The sequence below is a fragment of the Nerophis ophidion genome, linkage group LG10 (assembly GCF_033978795.1).
Source record: "Nerophis ophidion isolate RoL-2023_Sa linkage group LG10, RoL_Noph_v1.0, whole genome shotgun sequence".
Lineage (NCBI taxonomy): Eukaryota > Metazoa > Chordata > Actinopteri > Syngnathiformes > Syngnathidae > Nerophis > Nerophis ophidion.
Genome location: NC_084620.1, coordinates 63,102,078 through 63,118,828, shown reverse-complemented (window position 1 = coordinate 63,118,828; position 16,751 = coordinate 63,102,078). Strand labels below are relative to the sequence as shown.

Below are 16,751 nucleotides of genomic sequence, written 5' to 3'. Positions count from 1 at the left end.
AATCACTTAAAAAATACATGAAAAAAACCATCAACAATGCTTACTTTACATTCCATAATCTGTACAATAACCAAGCTGTTGCGACATTGTTATTATAAGAGCAGGAGGTACTCTTTTTCTAGCGTAGTAACTCATTGGCGTGCTTCGGAGTTAGCCGTAAAAGCTTGCTACGGCAAAAGATATGCTAACTTCCACGTCAGCACCGAACACGTTAGAGTTTGTAATGCACAACATTATGTGATAAGACACCACTCTGTATTGACTGAAAAACATGAGCAATCTTATTACAGTATCTGTAAATTATTAGCCCACATTTCATGTTTTGTTTGTACACAGCTAGCCAGACAGCGTATGTACTGTAGTTGTAATAATGATCAATATTAAAGTGACTAACTCGATGGACAGTTGGCTGATAATTTGAATCCCCAGCTTCTATTTGTGTGCACTTTGTTTACTTAAGAAGGGGGTAGGCAACCCTCGGCTTTTAAGGTTAAAATAATTATTCAAATGGAAAAGATGGGGATATATATATATATATATATATATATATATATATATATATATATATATATATGTGTGGGAAAAATCACAAGACTACTTCATCTCTACAGAACTGTTTCATGAGGGGTTCCCTCAATCATCAGGAGATTTTAATGGAAGCATTCACATACAATGGTTTATATAGGGCACAGAGTGGGTGGGTACAGGCAGGCGTAGGGGCGTGGTGATTGGCTCATGTGTTACCTAGGAGGTGTTTCCGTCTGTGGCGGCGTGTTGAAATGATTTCACTGCGCTTGTTGAGGGATGACAGGTCTGGATGATATATAATAAACAGTTTCTCTTTTAAGCATAGGTTGCATCTTTTATTACCACTGTTGTAAGGTGTGCTGGATGCAAGAATTTGCCATGTAATTGAATATTCAACATTATTGTTGAATGTTGAATATTCAATAACCTGGATGCAAGAATTTGCCATGTTATTGATTATTCAACATTATTGTTGAATGTTGAATATTCAATAACATGGCAAATTCTTGCATCCAACACACCTTACAACATTCAACATTATTGTTGAATGTTGAATATTCAATAACATAGTTGCAAGAATTAGCCATGTTATTGAATATTCAACATTATTGTTGAATATTCAATAACATGGCAAATTCTTGCATCCAGCACACCTTACAACAGTGGTAATAAAAGATGCAACCTATGCTTAAAAGAGAAACTGTTTATTATATATCATCCAGACCTGTCATCCCTGAACAAGCGCAGTGAAATCATTTCAACATGCCGCCACAGACGGAAACACCTCCTAGGTAACACATGAGCCAATCACCACACCCTACGCCTGACTGTACCCACCCACTCTGTGCCCTATACAAACCATTGTATGTGAATGCTTCCATTAAAATCTCCTAATGATTGAGGGAACCCCTCATGAAACAGTTCTGTAGAGATGAAGTAGTCTTGTGATTTTTCCCACACATACATATTGCGCTCTACCACGGTATCGAGCACTATTCTCTGGATAATCCAATCAAGATATATATATATATATATATATATATATATATACACTGTGTATATATATATATATGTGTATATATATATATATAAACACACATATATACTGTATGTATGTATGTATATGTATATGTATATGTGTATGTATACATACATACATACATATATATATACACACACACATAAATAAATATATATATATATATATAAATATATATATTTATATACATACAGTATGTATAAATAAGTTCAATTAAACTTAAATAAGTTAAATTGAAGCTATCGAAGTTGAAGCATTAGCTCTGTATCCATATTGGTTCTCAGTTGGTTCTATTTTTGTTTTTGAAACTCTGTAATCTGTTATTGAACAGTTTTCAATTATTGTAGAACATTGTGGAAGTAAAGAAACAGGTTTATAATTTGTAAATTGGTCTCCAGTCTTATAAATTGGTCAACATTAGCTATTTTCATTTTGTTTGGGAATTTACCTGTTTGAAATGATAGGTTACTATTATTAATATACATTAATGGTCCTGAGACCTCTTCAATAACCTTTTTTATCGTTTCCATTTCAATTCCACTACAATCAGTTGAAGTCTTAGATTTGCATTTTTTCACCATTTTCACTATTTCCTCCTTTGTCACATTATTAAGGAACATTGAGTTGGGATTTCTCTCTATGGTATCATTATAGTCCTCAATTGAAACTGGGTCTGGAATCCTTTCCTCCAATTTTGGTCCAATATTTACAAAATAACTATTGAAGATTTCAACTACTTCTTTTATGTTGTCATTATTTTTGTTTCTGTCTGAGAAGTATTGGGGGGTAATCCCTTTTAGTGCCATTTTTAATAATGCTACATTGCTCTCATATTGTTTTTGTTCCTGTTGAATAATTGGCTGTAAAATTATTTTCTACATGTTCGTAATAGGTTAGCTTGTTTATACTTTTTGTACTAATTTTCTGCCTCTGTAGTTCTTTGTGTTATACATTTTCTATATAATCTATTATTCTTATTACAAGCATTTTTTTAATCGTTTTGTCATCCAAGGTTGATTATTCTTTTTCTGCTTTCGACTGAGTTGTTTCCACGAACAATGTTTGTCATAAAGTATTATGAACTTGTTTAAGAAATGTTCACATGCTTCATCAACCTCATTTTCATTGTACACGTTGTCCCAATTTTGCTTTTCTCGCTCATTTTTGAAATCAATCATCCTCTTCTCTGTGCAAAGTCTTTGAAATGTCTTTTATGTTTTTGTTCTTGTAGTTTCCGTCATATTGTGAAAACTGGCAGATGATCACTAACGTCAGTCATAAGTAGACCGCTTGTAGTGTTATTGTCAAAATCATTGGTAAAACTATTATCAATAGTTTTACCAATAGTTTTAGTCCTGTGATTCTGCTTGACTTTGTGATTTTAGGATATAAACTGTTGACGTTTAATCACTGCTCGCATTAAGAAGAACCACAATTGCCCTTCTTGTGTTTGCAGAAATGTAGAGAGATGATATCATTAGTGTTGGATTGCCTTAAAACAACAGGATCTCTTTATATTGAACTTTGCGAAGTGAACCTCTACCTTTACGAGGACAGCTCCTATGTGGGCTGTGCGTTCTTCAGAGAAGTGGTACACCAGTGTGGAAATGAACGCCATGTTGCGAGCAGATGGAGACGTGTCACCCAGTGCGGTATGTTTCTCAGTATCTCATTAATGACTACAATTATATGCAGGTCCGCTAATCATTTTTGGTTAAAGTTACTTGATGCCATGTTTTGCAGACGAACCCAGTTGTCCAGGAGACCTCAGCTATGTAGAAGAAGGTCCTGCATATGTGCCCAGCTGCTCAACCCCCAGATCTTCTGACCGAGACCTCACCAACTCTTGTGTCTGCTCAGATGGTAAGGCCAATGATGTACTTTTTAACAGATCAATGGCCGATTGACTGTAGAGCAGGGGTTATTCATCTTTAACTAAATTTAACCACGAGGCCCAACTTTTCCACTACAAATGAATTCTAGTCTTATTTTAGATTTTTCAATCAATCAATCAATCAATGTTTACTTATATAGCCCTAAATCACTAGTGTCTCAAAGGGCTGCACAAACCACCACGACATCCTCGGTAGGCCCACATAAGGGCAAGGAAAACTCACACCCAGTGGGACATCGGTGACAATAATGACTATGAGAACCTTGGAGAGGAGGAAAGCAATGGATGTCGAGCGGGTCTAACATGATACTGTGAAAGTTCAATCCATAATGGATCCAACACAGTCGCGAGAGTCCAGTCCAAAGCGGATCCAACACAGCAGCGAGAGTCCCGTTCACAGCGGAGCCAGCAGGAAACCATCCCAAGCGGAGGCGGATCAGCAGCGCAGAGATGTCCCCAGCCGATACACAGGCAAGCAGTACATGGCCACCGGATCGGACCGGACCCCCTCCACAAGGGAGAGTGGGACATAGAAGAAAAAGAAAAGAAACGGCAGATCAACTGGTCTAAAAAGGGAGTCTATTTAAAGGCTAGAGTATACAAATGAGTTTTACGGTGAGACTTAAATGCTTCTACTGAGCTCAGTGGCATCTCGAACTGTTACTGATTTTTATCACTTTTAATAATTATATCTAACTAAAATTTGTCCTAGATCAGGGGTAAGGAACCTATGGCTCTTTTGATGACTGCATCTGGCTCTTGGATAAATCTGAGCTGACATTGCTTAACATAATAAGTAATGAATAATTCCACTTGTAAACAAAGTGTTAAAAATAATGTTCAAAATATAAAACATGCTCATGCATTTGAATCCATCCATCCTTTTTTCAACCGCACTTGTTCAAGAAGTTGCATTAAGGGTAAGAAGTGATTTATTCATTATTGGTTAGTTTAGGGCTTGCCCCCCTGGGGGTTCTTCAGACCACCAAGCACCGACATAAGAGCCTGTTTCAGGGTTTTATTATTTTTTTATTTTTCAATAAGTCTCTCAGTTGCTTTCCAGCAATTGTCTTTTTCTCTTTCGTTCTTGCTCGTACTCTGGCTCCAGCCCCAACCCCGTCCCTCCTCCGGTCTGCTGCTTATAAACAGAGCGACAGGTGTGGATAACAAGGCCCAGGTGAGCCATCCACGCACCTGTCGCTGATTTTGAGGCCAGTCCTGGCAACACCCCGCTTCGCTGCAGGCCCGCAGGCCACGCCCACTCTACAGTTAGCTTCAGAAGAACAATGTTATTACAAAGAATAAAAGACCTATTATATTCTACAAATGTTGGTCTTACTTAAAAATGCACACGTTTAGTTGTGTTCAGTGTTAAAAAAAAATATTATATGGCTCTTACGGAAATACATTGTAAAATATTTGGCTTCTTGGCTCTCTCAGCCAAAAAGGTTCCCGACCCCTGTCCTAGATGATAGGAATGGGTTGGTGTTGGAATTTTTCAATACGGTTGAAAAATGTTGACGTAGTAACTGTTTGAATAGGTATTCGGAATTGCTGAAATTTTTTGGAAAACTGGGAAACTAAGAGGAATGTTGTGATGGTGGAATGGTCAAAAACGGTTGAAAAATGGGGCTCTGGAATTTTTTTTTTTTTTTTAAACTCGTGGGGTTTGTGGGTGGTGGAACGGTTTGAATCGGGTGGAAAAATGACGAAGTTGTGCATGTTTGAAAATTGGCCGATTCATTTTCAATGGGCCAAATGTCCCAGAAAACTGGGAATTCTGGCTAATCCGGGATTTTTTCTAAACTTTTTTTTGATAGGGAGTTGACGATTCCCGGTCGGGCCGAATGATTTGATACTTCAACGGTTCTGATCAGATGAAAACTGCGGGCTGTGGAGTGCCCCAAACTTTTGCAGCAGAATAAAATATTTTTTTTTTTATGTCAAATATTATGTGTGAATGTCCAAGCATTCACAGAATTACAGTTTGTCAAACAACATGAAAGTGTGTGTTATTTAACACATAAATGCAGTACATTCAAATTATGTTGTGCTAAAATAAATACACTAAATTAATAATTTACATGTTTCTTGATTAAAGTGAAACAGAAAACACAGCTTTACCACTTTAGTCATGATCTTTATGCTTAATAAACTTCTCTATGACTTTAGATGCAGACATCTCTTATTTGTTTGATAATCGTGATTATTGCCACAAGTGGTGGAAAATGATATTACAACTGAGTACTGCAGTGGATACAACATAACTCGCGGCCCAACAATTACGAAACACAGGATTAGAGAATATCTAGTTTATATCACGTTAGTCTTAATTTCATTTATAATTATTTCACTGGCAAACATCAATACTAAAATGTTGTAGCCAAAGAAGTACCTGAAGTAGGTCTCCTGGCTGGTCCAAAAATACTAAACCTCACATGAGCCTTCCAAAAATGACAGACACTCTATTCTCCTGATCACCAATCAAGGTACCATGCACATCTAAAATGTATTCCTTTGATGTAAAACACACAGTGTAGCTTTAATGATAATGTTAATCAATCAATCAATCAATCAATGTTTATTTATATAGCCCCAAATCACAAATGTCTCAAAGGACTGCACAAATCATTACGACTACAACATCCTCGGAAGAACCCACAAAAGGGCAAGGAAAACTCACACCCAGTGGGCAGGGAGAATTCACATCCAGTGGGACGCCAGTGACAATGCTGACTATGAGAAACCTTGGAGAGGACCTCAGATGTGGGCAACCCCCCCTCTCTAGGGGACCGAAAGCAATGGATGTCGAGCGGGTCTAACATGATACTGTGAAAGTTCAATCCATAGTGGCTCCAACACAGCCGCGAGAGTTCAGTTCAAGCGGATCCAAGACAGCAGCGAGAGTCCCGTCCATAGGAAACCATCTCAAGCGGATCAGCAGCGTAGAGACGTCCCCAACCGATACAGGCGACCGGTCTATCCTGGGTCCCGACGAGCGGTCCATCCTGGGTCTCGACTCTGGACAGCCAGTACTTCATCCATGGTCATCGGACCGGACCCCCTCCACAAGGGAGGGGGGGACATAGGAGAAAGAAAAGAAGCGGCAGATCAACTGGTCTAAAAAGGAGGTCTATTTAAAGGCTAGAGTATACAGATGAGTTTTAAGGTGAGACTTAAACGCTTCTACTGAGGCAGCATCTCGAACTGTTACCGGGAGGGCATTCCAGAGTACTGGAGCCCGAACGGAAAACGCTCTATAGCCCGCAGACTTTTTTGGGGCTCTAGGAATCACTAATAAGCCGGAGTCTTTTGAACGCAGATTTCTTGCCGGGACATATGGTACAATACAATCGGCAAGATAGGCTGGAGCTAGACCGTGTAGTATTTTATACGTAAGTAGTAAAACCTTAAAGTCACATCTTAAGTGCACAGGAAGCCAGTGCAGGTGAGCCAGTACAGGCGTAATATGATCAAACTTTCTTGTTCTTGTCAAAAGACTAGCAGCCGCATTTTGTACCAACTGTAATCTTTTAATGCTAGACATGGGGAGACCCGAAAATAATACGTTACAGTAATCGAGGCGAGACGTAACAAACACATGGATAATGATCTCAGCGTCCTTAGTGGACAAAATGGAGCGCATTTTAGCGATATTACGGAGATGAAAGAAGGCCGTTTTAGTAACGCTTTTAATGTGTGACTCAAAGGAGAGAGTTGGGTCGAAGATAATACCCAGATTTTTTACAGAGTCACCTTGTTTTATTATTTGGTTGTCAAATGTTAAAGTTGTATTATTAAATAGAGGTCGGTGTCTAGCAGGACCGATAATCAGCATTTCCGTTTTTTTGGCATTAAGTTGCAAAAAGTTAGCGGACATCCATTGTTTAATTTCATTAAGACACGCCTCCAGCTGACTACAGTCCGGCGTGTTGGTCAGCTTTAGGGGCATGTAGAGTTGGGTGTCATCAGCATAACAGTGAAAGCTAATACCGTATTTGCGTATGACGTCACCCAGCGGCAGCATGTAGATGCTGAAGAGTACAGGGCCAAGGACCGAACCCTGGGGAACTCCACACGTTACCTTAACATAGTCCGAGGTCACACTGTTATGGGAGACACACTGCATCCTATCAGTAAGATAAGAGTTAAACCATGACAGGGCTGAGTCTGACATACCAATTTGTGTTTTGATACGCTCTAATAAAATATTATGATCGACGGTATCGAAAGCAGCGCTAAGATCGAGGAGCAGCAACATAGATGACGCATCAGAGTCCATCGTTAGCAATAGATCATTAGTCAATTTTGCGAGGGCTGTCTCAGTCGAGTGATTTGCCCTGAAACCGGATTGAAAGGTTTCACATAGATTGTTAAACGCTAAGTGTTCATTTAGCTGCTCTGCAACAATTTTTTCGAGGATTTTCGAAATAAAGGGAAGGTGAGACACCGGTCGGTAGTTTACCATGAGGTCAGGATCGAGGTTAGGTCTTTTAAGGAGAGGATGAATAACCGCTTTTTTGAATGCAAGGTGAACAGTGCCCGAGGAAAGTGATAAGTTTATAATATTTAGCACTGATGGACCTAATAATACAAAAAGCTCCTTGATAAGTTTCCCAGGAAGTGGGTCAAGTAGACATGTTGTTTGTTTTATTCCATTTACACGTTGTAACAATCCTTCTAATGTTATTTCATCAAAACGAGAAAAACTATTTTGGATATTTGCAGTATCCGCCGTATATACAATCGTGTCAGTGTTACTATAACCCCGTTGTAGCTGGGACGCATTGTCTTTAATCTCCTTTCTAATAAGTTAAATTTTCTTATTAAAGAACTTCATAAAGTCATCTGCCGAATGGGTGGAGCTACTGGAAGGAGTCCCTTGTTGGGTTAGCAATGCTACTGTACTAAACAAAAATTTTGGATCGTTTTTATTAATGCGGATGAGATTTGAGTAATAATTAGTTTTAGCTAAGGTAAGCATGCGTTTATAAGTTATTAAACTATCACTCCAAGCTTGATGGTGCACCTCAAGTTTAGTCGTGCGCCATTTGCGTTCCAGCTTTCTACATAATAATTTCTGAGCTCTAGTTTCTTCAGTAAACCATGGCGTATGTTAATGTTATCTTACTGATAGGATGCAGTGCGTCTCCCATAACAATGTGACCTCGGACTACGTTAAGGTAACGTGTGGAGTTCCCCAGGGTTCGGTCCTTGGCCCTGCACTCTTCAGCATCTACATGCTGCCGCTAGGTGACATCATACGCAAATACGGTATTAGCTTTCACTGTTATGCTGATGACACCCAACTCTACATGCCCCTAAAGCTGACCAACATGCCGGATTGTAGTCAGCTGGAGGCGTGTCTTAATGAAATTAAACAATGGATGTCCGCTAACTTTTTGCAACTCGACGCCAAAAAAACGGAAATGCTGATTATCGGTCCTGCTAGACACCGACCTCTATTTAATAATACAACTTTAACATTTGACAACCAAACAATTAAACAAGGCGACACGGTAAAGAATCTGGGTATTATCTTTGACCCAACTCTCTCCTTTGAGTCACACATTAAAAGCGTTACTAAAACGGCCTTCTTTCATCTCCGTAATATCGCTAAAATTCGCTCCATTCTGTCCACTAAAGACGCTGAGATCATTATCCATGCGTTTGTTACGTCTCGCCTCGATTACTGTAACGTATTATTTTCGGGTCTCCCCATATCTAGCATTTAAAGATTACAGTTGGTACAAAATGCGGCTGCTAGACTTTTGACAAGAACAAGAAAGTTTGATCACATTACGCCTGTACTGGCTCACCTGCACTGGCTTCCTGTGCACTTAACATGTGACTTTAAGGTTTTACTACTTACGTATAAAATACTACACTGTCTAGCTCCATCCTATCTTGCCGATTGTATTGTACCATATGTCCCGGCAAGAAATCTGCGTTCAAAGGACTCCGGCTTATTAGTGATTCCCAAAGCCCAAAAAAAGTCTGCGGGCTATAGAGCGTTTTCATTTCGGCCTCCAGTACTCTGGAATGCCCTCCCGGTAACAGTTCGAGATGCCACCTCAGTAGAAGCATTTAAGTCTCACCTTAAAACTCATTCGTATACTCTAGCCTTTAAATAGACTCCCTTTTTAGACCAGTTGATCTGCCGTTTCTTTTCTTTTTCTCCTATGTCCCACTCTCCCTTGTGGGGGGGGTCCGGTCCGATCCGGTGGCCATGTACTGCTCGCCTGTGTATCGGCTGGGGACATCTCTGCGCTGCTGATCCGCCTCCGCTTGGGATGTTTTCCTGCTGGCTCCGCTGTGAACGGGACTCTCGCTGCTGTGTTGGATCCGCTTTGGACTGGACTCCCGCGACTGTGTTGGATCCATTATGGATTGAACTTTCACAGTATCATGTTAGACCCGCTCGACATCCATTGCTTTCCTCCTCTCCAAGGTTCTCATAGTCATCATTGTCACCGACGTCCCACTGGGTGTGAGTTTTCCTTGCCCTTATGTGGGCCTACCGAGGATGTCGTAGTGGTTTTTGCAGCCCTTTGAGACACAAGTGATTTAGGGCTATATAAGTAAACATTGATTGATTAATTGATTGACTTTAATTCAGTTTTGCCACGGTCTGTGTTTTAGACGTTCTGAGTGCCTGCAAGTTCGCATTCTGGGCAAGATTACTGGTGATCTGCAGTAGATAGTGAAAGTGTCTGCTCTTTTTTTAAAATGTGTTTCAACTTCTATGCTCGTGTTAGTTCTATTTCTTCTGGTCTGCACTTCCGAAGAGGCACACCGCTGATTGAACATGTTTTACGTTGGGGGACGGCGTGGCGAAGTTGGTACAGTTCAATCCCCACCTTCTACCATCCTAGTCACGTCCGTTGCGTCCTTGGGCAAGACACTTCACCCTTGCTCCTGATTGGTCCTGGTGAGCGCCTTGCATGGCAGCTCCCACCATCAGTGTGTGAATGTGTGTGTGAATGGGCGATTGTGGAAATACTTTCAAAGCGCTTTGGGCTCCTTAAAAATAGGGGTAGAAAAGCGCTGTACAAGTACAACCCATTGACCATCCACTAATGCAAAAAAGCTGCAGGTATACCAGTTCTGGAGTCTGAGGACATGTTTTTTTTTTCTGATTTCCTTTCCCTGGAAGGAAGCAATAAGTAAGAAGAGCATTTGTATTTCAGATGAGGTGTTAAACGATCATGCCGATAGTTTCCAATGCATCAATGCGTCCAGCTGTCCTTGTGTCTTTGCTGGCCTGATCTACTCTCCTGGGGACAGACGCAGCACCAAGTGTCAGTCGTGGTAAGCATGTTAAATCCACCACGAAAAGGTTTTTTTTTTTTTTAAGATTTAGTGTTTATCGTTTCTCCAAAGCGTGTGCGAGGCCGGGAAGTGGCATTGCTCTGACAACTACTGTCCATCGCAGTGTCTCATTGAAGGGCCTTACGTGACAACATATGATGGAAAAGAGTACGTGGTGCCTGGTGGATGCACATATTTGGCTTCAAAGGTAAGTTGTCGCATCGTACAGCTTTTTCTTTGAGAGCTGTAATATGAATATTTATTTCTTTTTTTAAATATATATTTTTAAATATTTCAGGGCCAAAACTGGTCGCTAACAATCGAGTTCTCGGAAAAGGGAGCGTTTGTAAAAGCTGTTGTCCTCGAGCTTTTCCAGGTAAAGTCCAACACAACAATAATTTATCTCCTTCCAAAGAAAAAAGCCCATAAGTTTGAAACTTTGCAGGATGTGTACACATTCGCACACAACACCGTGCGTTTTGGAGAGGAGGATGTTACAGAGCTCCATCAGTCTGGTAAATTGTTATTCTACTTCTCTTTATGAACAAATATGGTGACTCAGCAAATCCCTCACCGCGCAGATCACGCCATCGTTTTCTGGCAATCGTCCACGTACGTGCACGCCAGCACATCCTTTGGTATGGAGATGCAAGTCCTGATGTTCCCCGAGATGCAGCTCTACATCACCGCATCTGAAGACAGCCCGACAACTGTATTAGGTACTTAATGGTATACTTTGTGGAACTATTTTCGTCATATTGTGACTTGGAATTGCAATGACTTTTAATTTGGGGGAAAAAAAAGGTCTCTGTGGAAACAGCAACAATGATACCAAAGACGACTTTACATCTAGTAGCGGGATAATCGAGAACTCTGCACAAATGGTTGCACATTCTTGGAGTGTGGGTAACTGTGGGCAAGTCATCGACCGCTGCATCAACACAGACTATGGTAAGGAAACGGTACATATGTATATTGTACATGCAGTGTGCTGTAAAACACATATTGTGCCTAACATGTTTAATTATTTGATCAAGTAAATGCTATTTATGTAAAATTATAATTATCTTCCTTTTTTTTTTATTATATATATATATATATATATATATATATATATATATACACTGTATATATATATATATATAATTGAATACATATATACACATATGTATGTGTATATATACACACGTGTATATATATGTATATATATATATATATATATATATATATATATATACTGCATATATATATATATATATATATTTGAATACATATATACACATATGTATGTGTATATATACACACGTGTATATATATAAACATATATATATATATATATATATATATATACTTACATATACATACACACATATGTATATACATACACATACATACACACATATATACACATACATACATATATAATGTGTATATATATACACCGATATATGTATGTATATACATATATACACACATATACGTGTGTGTATACATACATACATATACGTATTATGTATATGTATATAAATACATATATATACATAAACATATATATACGTATATATACACATAAATATATACATCTATTCACATATACTGTATATACATACATATAGAAACATTTACATACATATCTACACACACATTATATATATATATATATATACACATACATATATATATATATATACACACACACACACACACAGTACATATAAATATATATACACATATATAAACAAATACACACATATATATATATATATATATAATACATGAAAATTATTTTATACATTTATTCAAATATATTATATAATTATACAGTATAATATACTGTAGCTAGTTAGATAATTTAAATAAAGATAAATCTACCGAGGATGTTGTTATGGTTTGTACAGCCCTTTAAGACACTAGTGATTTAGGGCTATATAAATAATCATTGATTGATAATTAGGTTAAAAAAATAAAACCTTAATTCAGATTAGTTTTTTAATGTTTATTTCATGGAGTCCATTTTAATAGTCTTCAATTTTTAGATTCTTTAGTTATTTTTTGCACGGTCTTGAGTTTACAAACATAATTCAAATAATAAAAAAAGGATTGTAAATAGTATATATATTTTTCTTATACATATATACACATATTCATACATCCATATACATACCTACATACACATGTATATATATATATATATATATATATATATATATATATATATATATATATATATATATATATATATATATATATATGTATAAGGCTTCACGGTGGCAGAAGGGTTAGTGCGTCTGCCTCACAATACGAAGGTCCTGAGTAGCCTGGGGTTCAATCCCGGGCTCAAGATCTTTCTGTGTGGAGTTTGCATGTCCTCCCCGTGAATGCGTGGGTTCCCTCCGGGTACTCCGGGTTCCTCCCACTTCCAAAGACATGCACCTGGGGTAGGTTGATTGGCAACACTAAATTGGCCCTAGTGTGTGAATGTGAGTGTGAATGTTGTCTGTGTTGGCCCTGCGATGAGATGGCGACTTGTCCAGGGTGTACCCCGCCTTCCGCCCGATTGTAGCTGAGGTAGGCGCCAGCGCCCCCCGCGACCCCAAAAGGGAATAAGCGGTAGAAAATGGATGGTGATATATATACATACATTCATGTACATATTTATATACATATATGTATATATAATTCATATTTTTCAGAAATAGCATTTACTTGATTAAATAATTTAACATGTTGGAATAAAAATGTATGTTTTATTTTTCAAACTAAAGGCTAACTAACTAGCTACTTTATACTGTACCCACTAGTAGTTGTATTTAATCAAGTAAATGCTATTTCTCAAAAATCTTAATTATATATACATACTCGTATACATAGTTAGTTAGTTAGTTAGCAAATTGTTTAACATGTTTTAACTTTTATTCAGATTATGTAAATGCAATGACAGTATACGGAAACAATAAAAAAACAGAGGTAGAGGTATTTAATATACATCATTAATTTCTGTTGCAACTTAAATATTCTTACTTCTCTAAATAAAAGTGGCTAAAACACAAAACTTTAAAAATGTGTCACGTCATTTCACATCCCTCTATGTTTTAGAATTATTTGCTGATGAGAAATGTGCCGTGTTGAACGACCCTAGTGGCGTATTTGCCAAGTGCCATGGTCACGTCGCACCTGATGGGTACCACAAGGTAAGAACACTTGTTCACATTTAGTACAACATATATTATACTGCAGTGGTTCGCAACCTTTTTTCAGTGATGTACCCCCTGTGAACATTTTTTTAATTCAAGTACCCCTTTATCAGAGCAAAGCATTTTTGGTTGAAAAAAAGAGATAAAGAAGTAAAATACAGCACTATGTCATCAGTTTCTGATTTATTACATTGTGTAACAGTGCAAAATATTGCTCATTTGTAGTGGTCTTTCTTGAACTATTTGGAAAAAAAGATATACATATAACTACAAACTTGTTGAAAAATAAACAAGTGATTCAATTATAAAAAAAAAGATTTCTACACATAGAAGTAATCATCAACTTAAAGTGCCCTCTTTGGGGATTGTAATAGAGATCCATCTGGATTCATCAACTTAATTCTAAACATTTCTTCACAAAAAAAGAAATCTTTAACATCAATATTTATGGAACATGTCCACAAAAAATCTATCTGTCAACACTGAATATTGCATTGTTGCATTTCTTTTCACAGTTTATGAACTTACATTCTTATTTTGTTGACCTATTATTCAATAAATATATTTATAAAGGATTTTTGAATTGTTGCTATTTTTAGAATATATATTTTTTAAATCTCACGTACCCCTTGGCATACCTTCAAGTACCCCCAGGGGTATGCGCAGAGGTGGGTAGAGTAGCCAGAAATTGTACTCAAGTAAGAGTACTGTTACTTTAGAGATGTATTACTCAAGTAAAAGTAAGGAGTAAGTAAAAAGTATGTTGTGAAAAAACTACTCAAGTACTGAGTAACTGATGAGCAACCTGCTTGTTTAATGATTACAGCAACAAATAATGCACAAAAACATAAAAATAGCAATGAGCAAATTCAGAGCCAGGAATATCTCTTAAGCAACTAAAACAATAATATATATTAAATAATAATACATTAAAATAAAAAAAATTAAGGCACATTGAGCCACAATAACTTAATAGCACCATAGGCTCAGTAGACATTGATTGATTGAAACTTGTATTAATAGATTGCACAGCACAGTACATATTCCATATAATTGGTAACACCCCAATAAGTTTTTCAACGCTAATCAATTACTTAATTAATGACCAAATCGAGGTGATCTACCTCATATATACATATACAGTGTATGTATAAATATTATATATATATATATATATATATATATATATATATATATATATATATATATATATATACACACACACATTTATATATACACATTTATGTATACAGTATATAATTTATATTTATTTATTTTGCCGTTTTTGTTGACATGTTAAAGGTGTTTTAATGAATATACATGCATGTTTAACATATAGATTCCTATCTTTCATGAAGACAAGAATATAAGTTGGTGTATTACCTGATTCTGATGACTTGCATTGATTGGAATCAGACAGTATTGCTGATAACGTCCACGTTTTCAAATGGAGGATAAAAAAAGTTCCTCTTTTCTGTCTAATACCGCATGAAAGTCGTTGGCTTTTTTGCATCTTTTTTGTCAGGCTTCCATATTCGTTTGTATTCACGTTACAAGAAATACATTGGCGGCAAACTCCGGAAGCTTGCTAGCTTGTTTGTGCTGGCTTTGGACACTCTTATTTTGTTAACGCAGGCGCGATGGAGCGGCACTTTTATTGTGAAGACAGGAACTGTGCGATCAGCCTTTAGGCTTTTGACGGGAAGTACGGTTGAAATAAAAAGTGTCTTTTTTCCTTTACACTTTTGATTGATTGATTGATTGAAACTTTTATTAGTAGATTGCACAAAACAGTACATATTCGGTACAATTGACCACTAAATGGTAACACCCCAAAAAGTTTTTCAACTTGTTTAAGTCGGGTTTTACGTGTGACTGTCATGTGGCCGCCTAGCTCTGTTTGATTGGTCCGACGTCACCAGTGACTGCATGTTTGTGATGGTAAAAAATAGACGTAATCATAGTAGTATCGACAAGATAAGCTCTTGTACTTGGTTTCATTACAGTGGATGTCAGGTGTAGATCCACCCTAACTAGCTCATAAATAATGTATTTTAATAAGCTGTCAATAATAAAAAGTACAAATGAAAATTCAGCTTCACCACTTTAGTCATAATTTTTGCGCTTAAGAAACGTATCTATTAGTTTGGCACCAGACTTATTCTGTTTTGTTTGATATTGTCATTACTGCCACGAGTGGTGAAAAAGTGTATTATAAGTGCCGCTTCGGTCCATACGGTTATTGGTGAAACGCAGGCATGCGTATCCTACATTGAAGGTCTGTCTGACAAACCAAAACAAACATTAACAGATCGATTAAAAAAAAGTAGCGATTAACAAGCTGAATGTAGATAAATGGAACGGAGTAAAAGTAGCGTTCCTTCTCTATAAATATACTCAAGTAAAAGTAAAAGTATGTTGCATAAAAACTACTCTTAGAAGTACAATTTATCCCGGAAGTTACTCAAGTAGATGTAACTGAGTAAATGTAGCGCGTTACTATCAATCAATCAATCAATGTTTATTTATATAGCCCCAAATCACAAATGTCTCAAAGGACTGCACAAATCATTACGACTACAACATCCTCGGAAGAACCCACAAAAGGGCAAGGAAAACTCACACCCAGTGGGCAGGGAGAATTCACATCCAGTGGGACGCCAGTGACAATGCTGACTATGAGAAACCTTGGAGAGGACCTCAGATGTGGGCAACCCCCCCCCCCTCTAGGGGACCGAAAGCAATGGATGTCGAGCGGGTCCAACATGATACTGTGAAAGTTCAA

At 37.5% G+C, this 16,751-nt stretch overlaps 2 protein-coding genes across 14 annotated transcripts in view; one reads left to right on the top strand and one right to left on the bottom strand.

The window, feature by feature from the left end:
- LOC133561307 (mucin-19-like) overlaps positions 1-16,751 on the top strand; it is a 101,029-nt gene that overhangs the window by 3,639 nt on the left and 80,639 nt on the right. The window contains exons 5-13 of the mRNA XM_061914672.1: positions 3,024-3,219; positions 3,311-3,430; positions 10,652-10,772; positions 10,845-10,980; positions 11,071-11,148; positions 11,218-11,287; positions 11,354-11,491; positions 11,577-11,723; positions 13,869-13,963. Of these exons, the coding sequence (XP_061770656.1) occupies positions 3,024-3,219; positions 3,311-3,430; positions 10,652-10,772; positions 10,845-10,980; positions 11,071-11,148; positions 11,218-11,287; positions 11,354-11,491; positions 11,577-11,723; positions 13,869-13,963 (1,101 nt within the window). The remainder of the gene's footprint in view (positions 1-3,023; positions 3,220-3,310; positions 3,431-10,651; positions 10,773-10,844; positions 10,981-11,070; positions 11,149-11,217; positions 11,288-11,353; positions 11,492-11,576; positions 11,724-13,868; positions 13,964-16,751) is intronic.
- LOC133561169 (proton myo-inositol cotransporter-like) overlaps positions 1-16,751 on the bottom strand; it is a 250,512-nt gene that overhangs the window by 187,243 nt on the left and 46,518 nt on the right. For 9 of the 13 annotated variants that reach the window (XR_009808600.1, XR_009808589.1, XR_009808588.1 and 6 more), the window contains one exon: positions 11,347-11,464. The exons of the other annotated variants lie outside the window; for them this stretch is intronic. The gene's annotated coding sequence lies outside the window, so the exon portion shown is untranslated. The remainder of the gene's footprint in view (positions 1-11,346; positions 11,465-16,751) is intronic. 13 annotated transcript variants of the gene reach the window in all.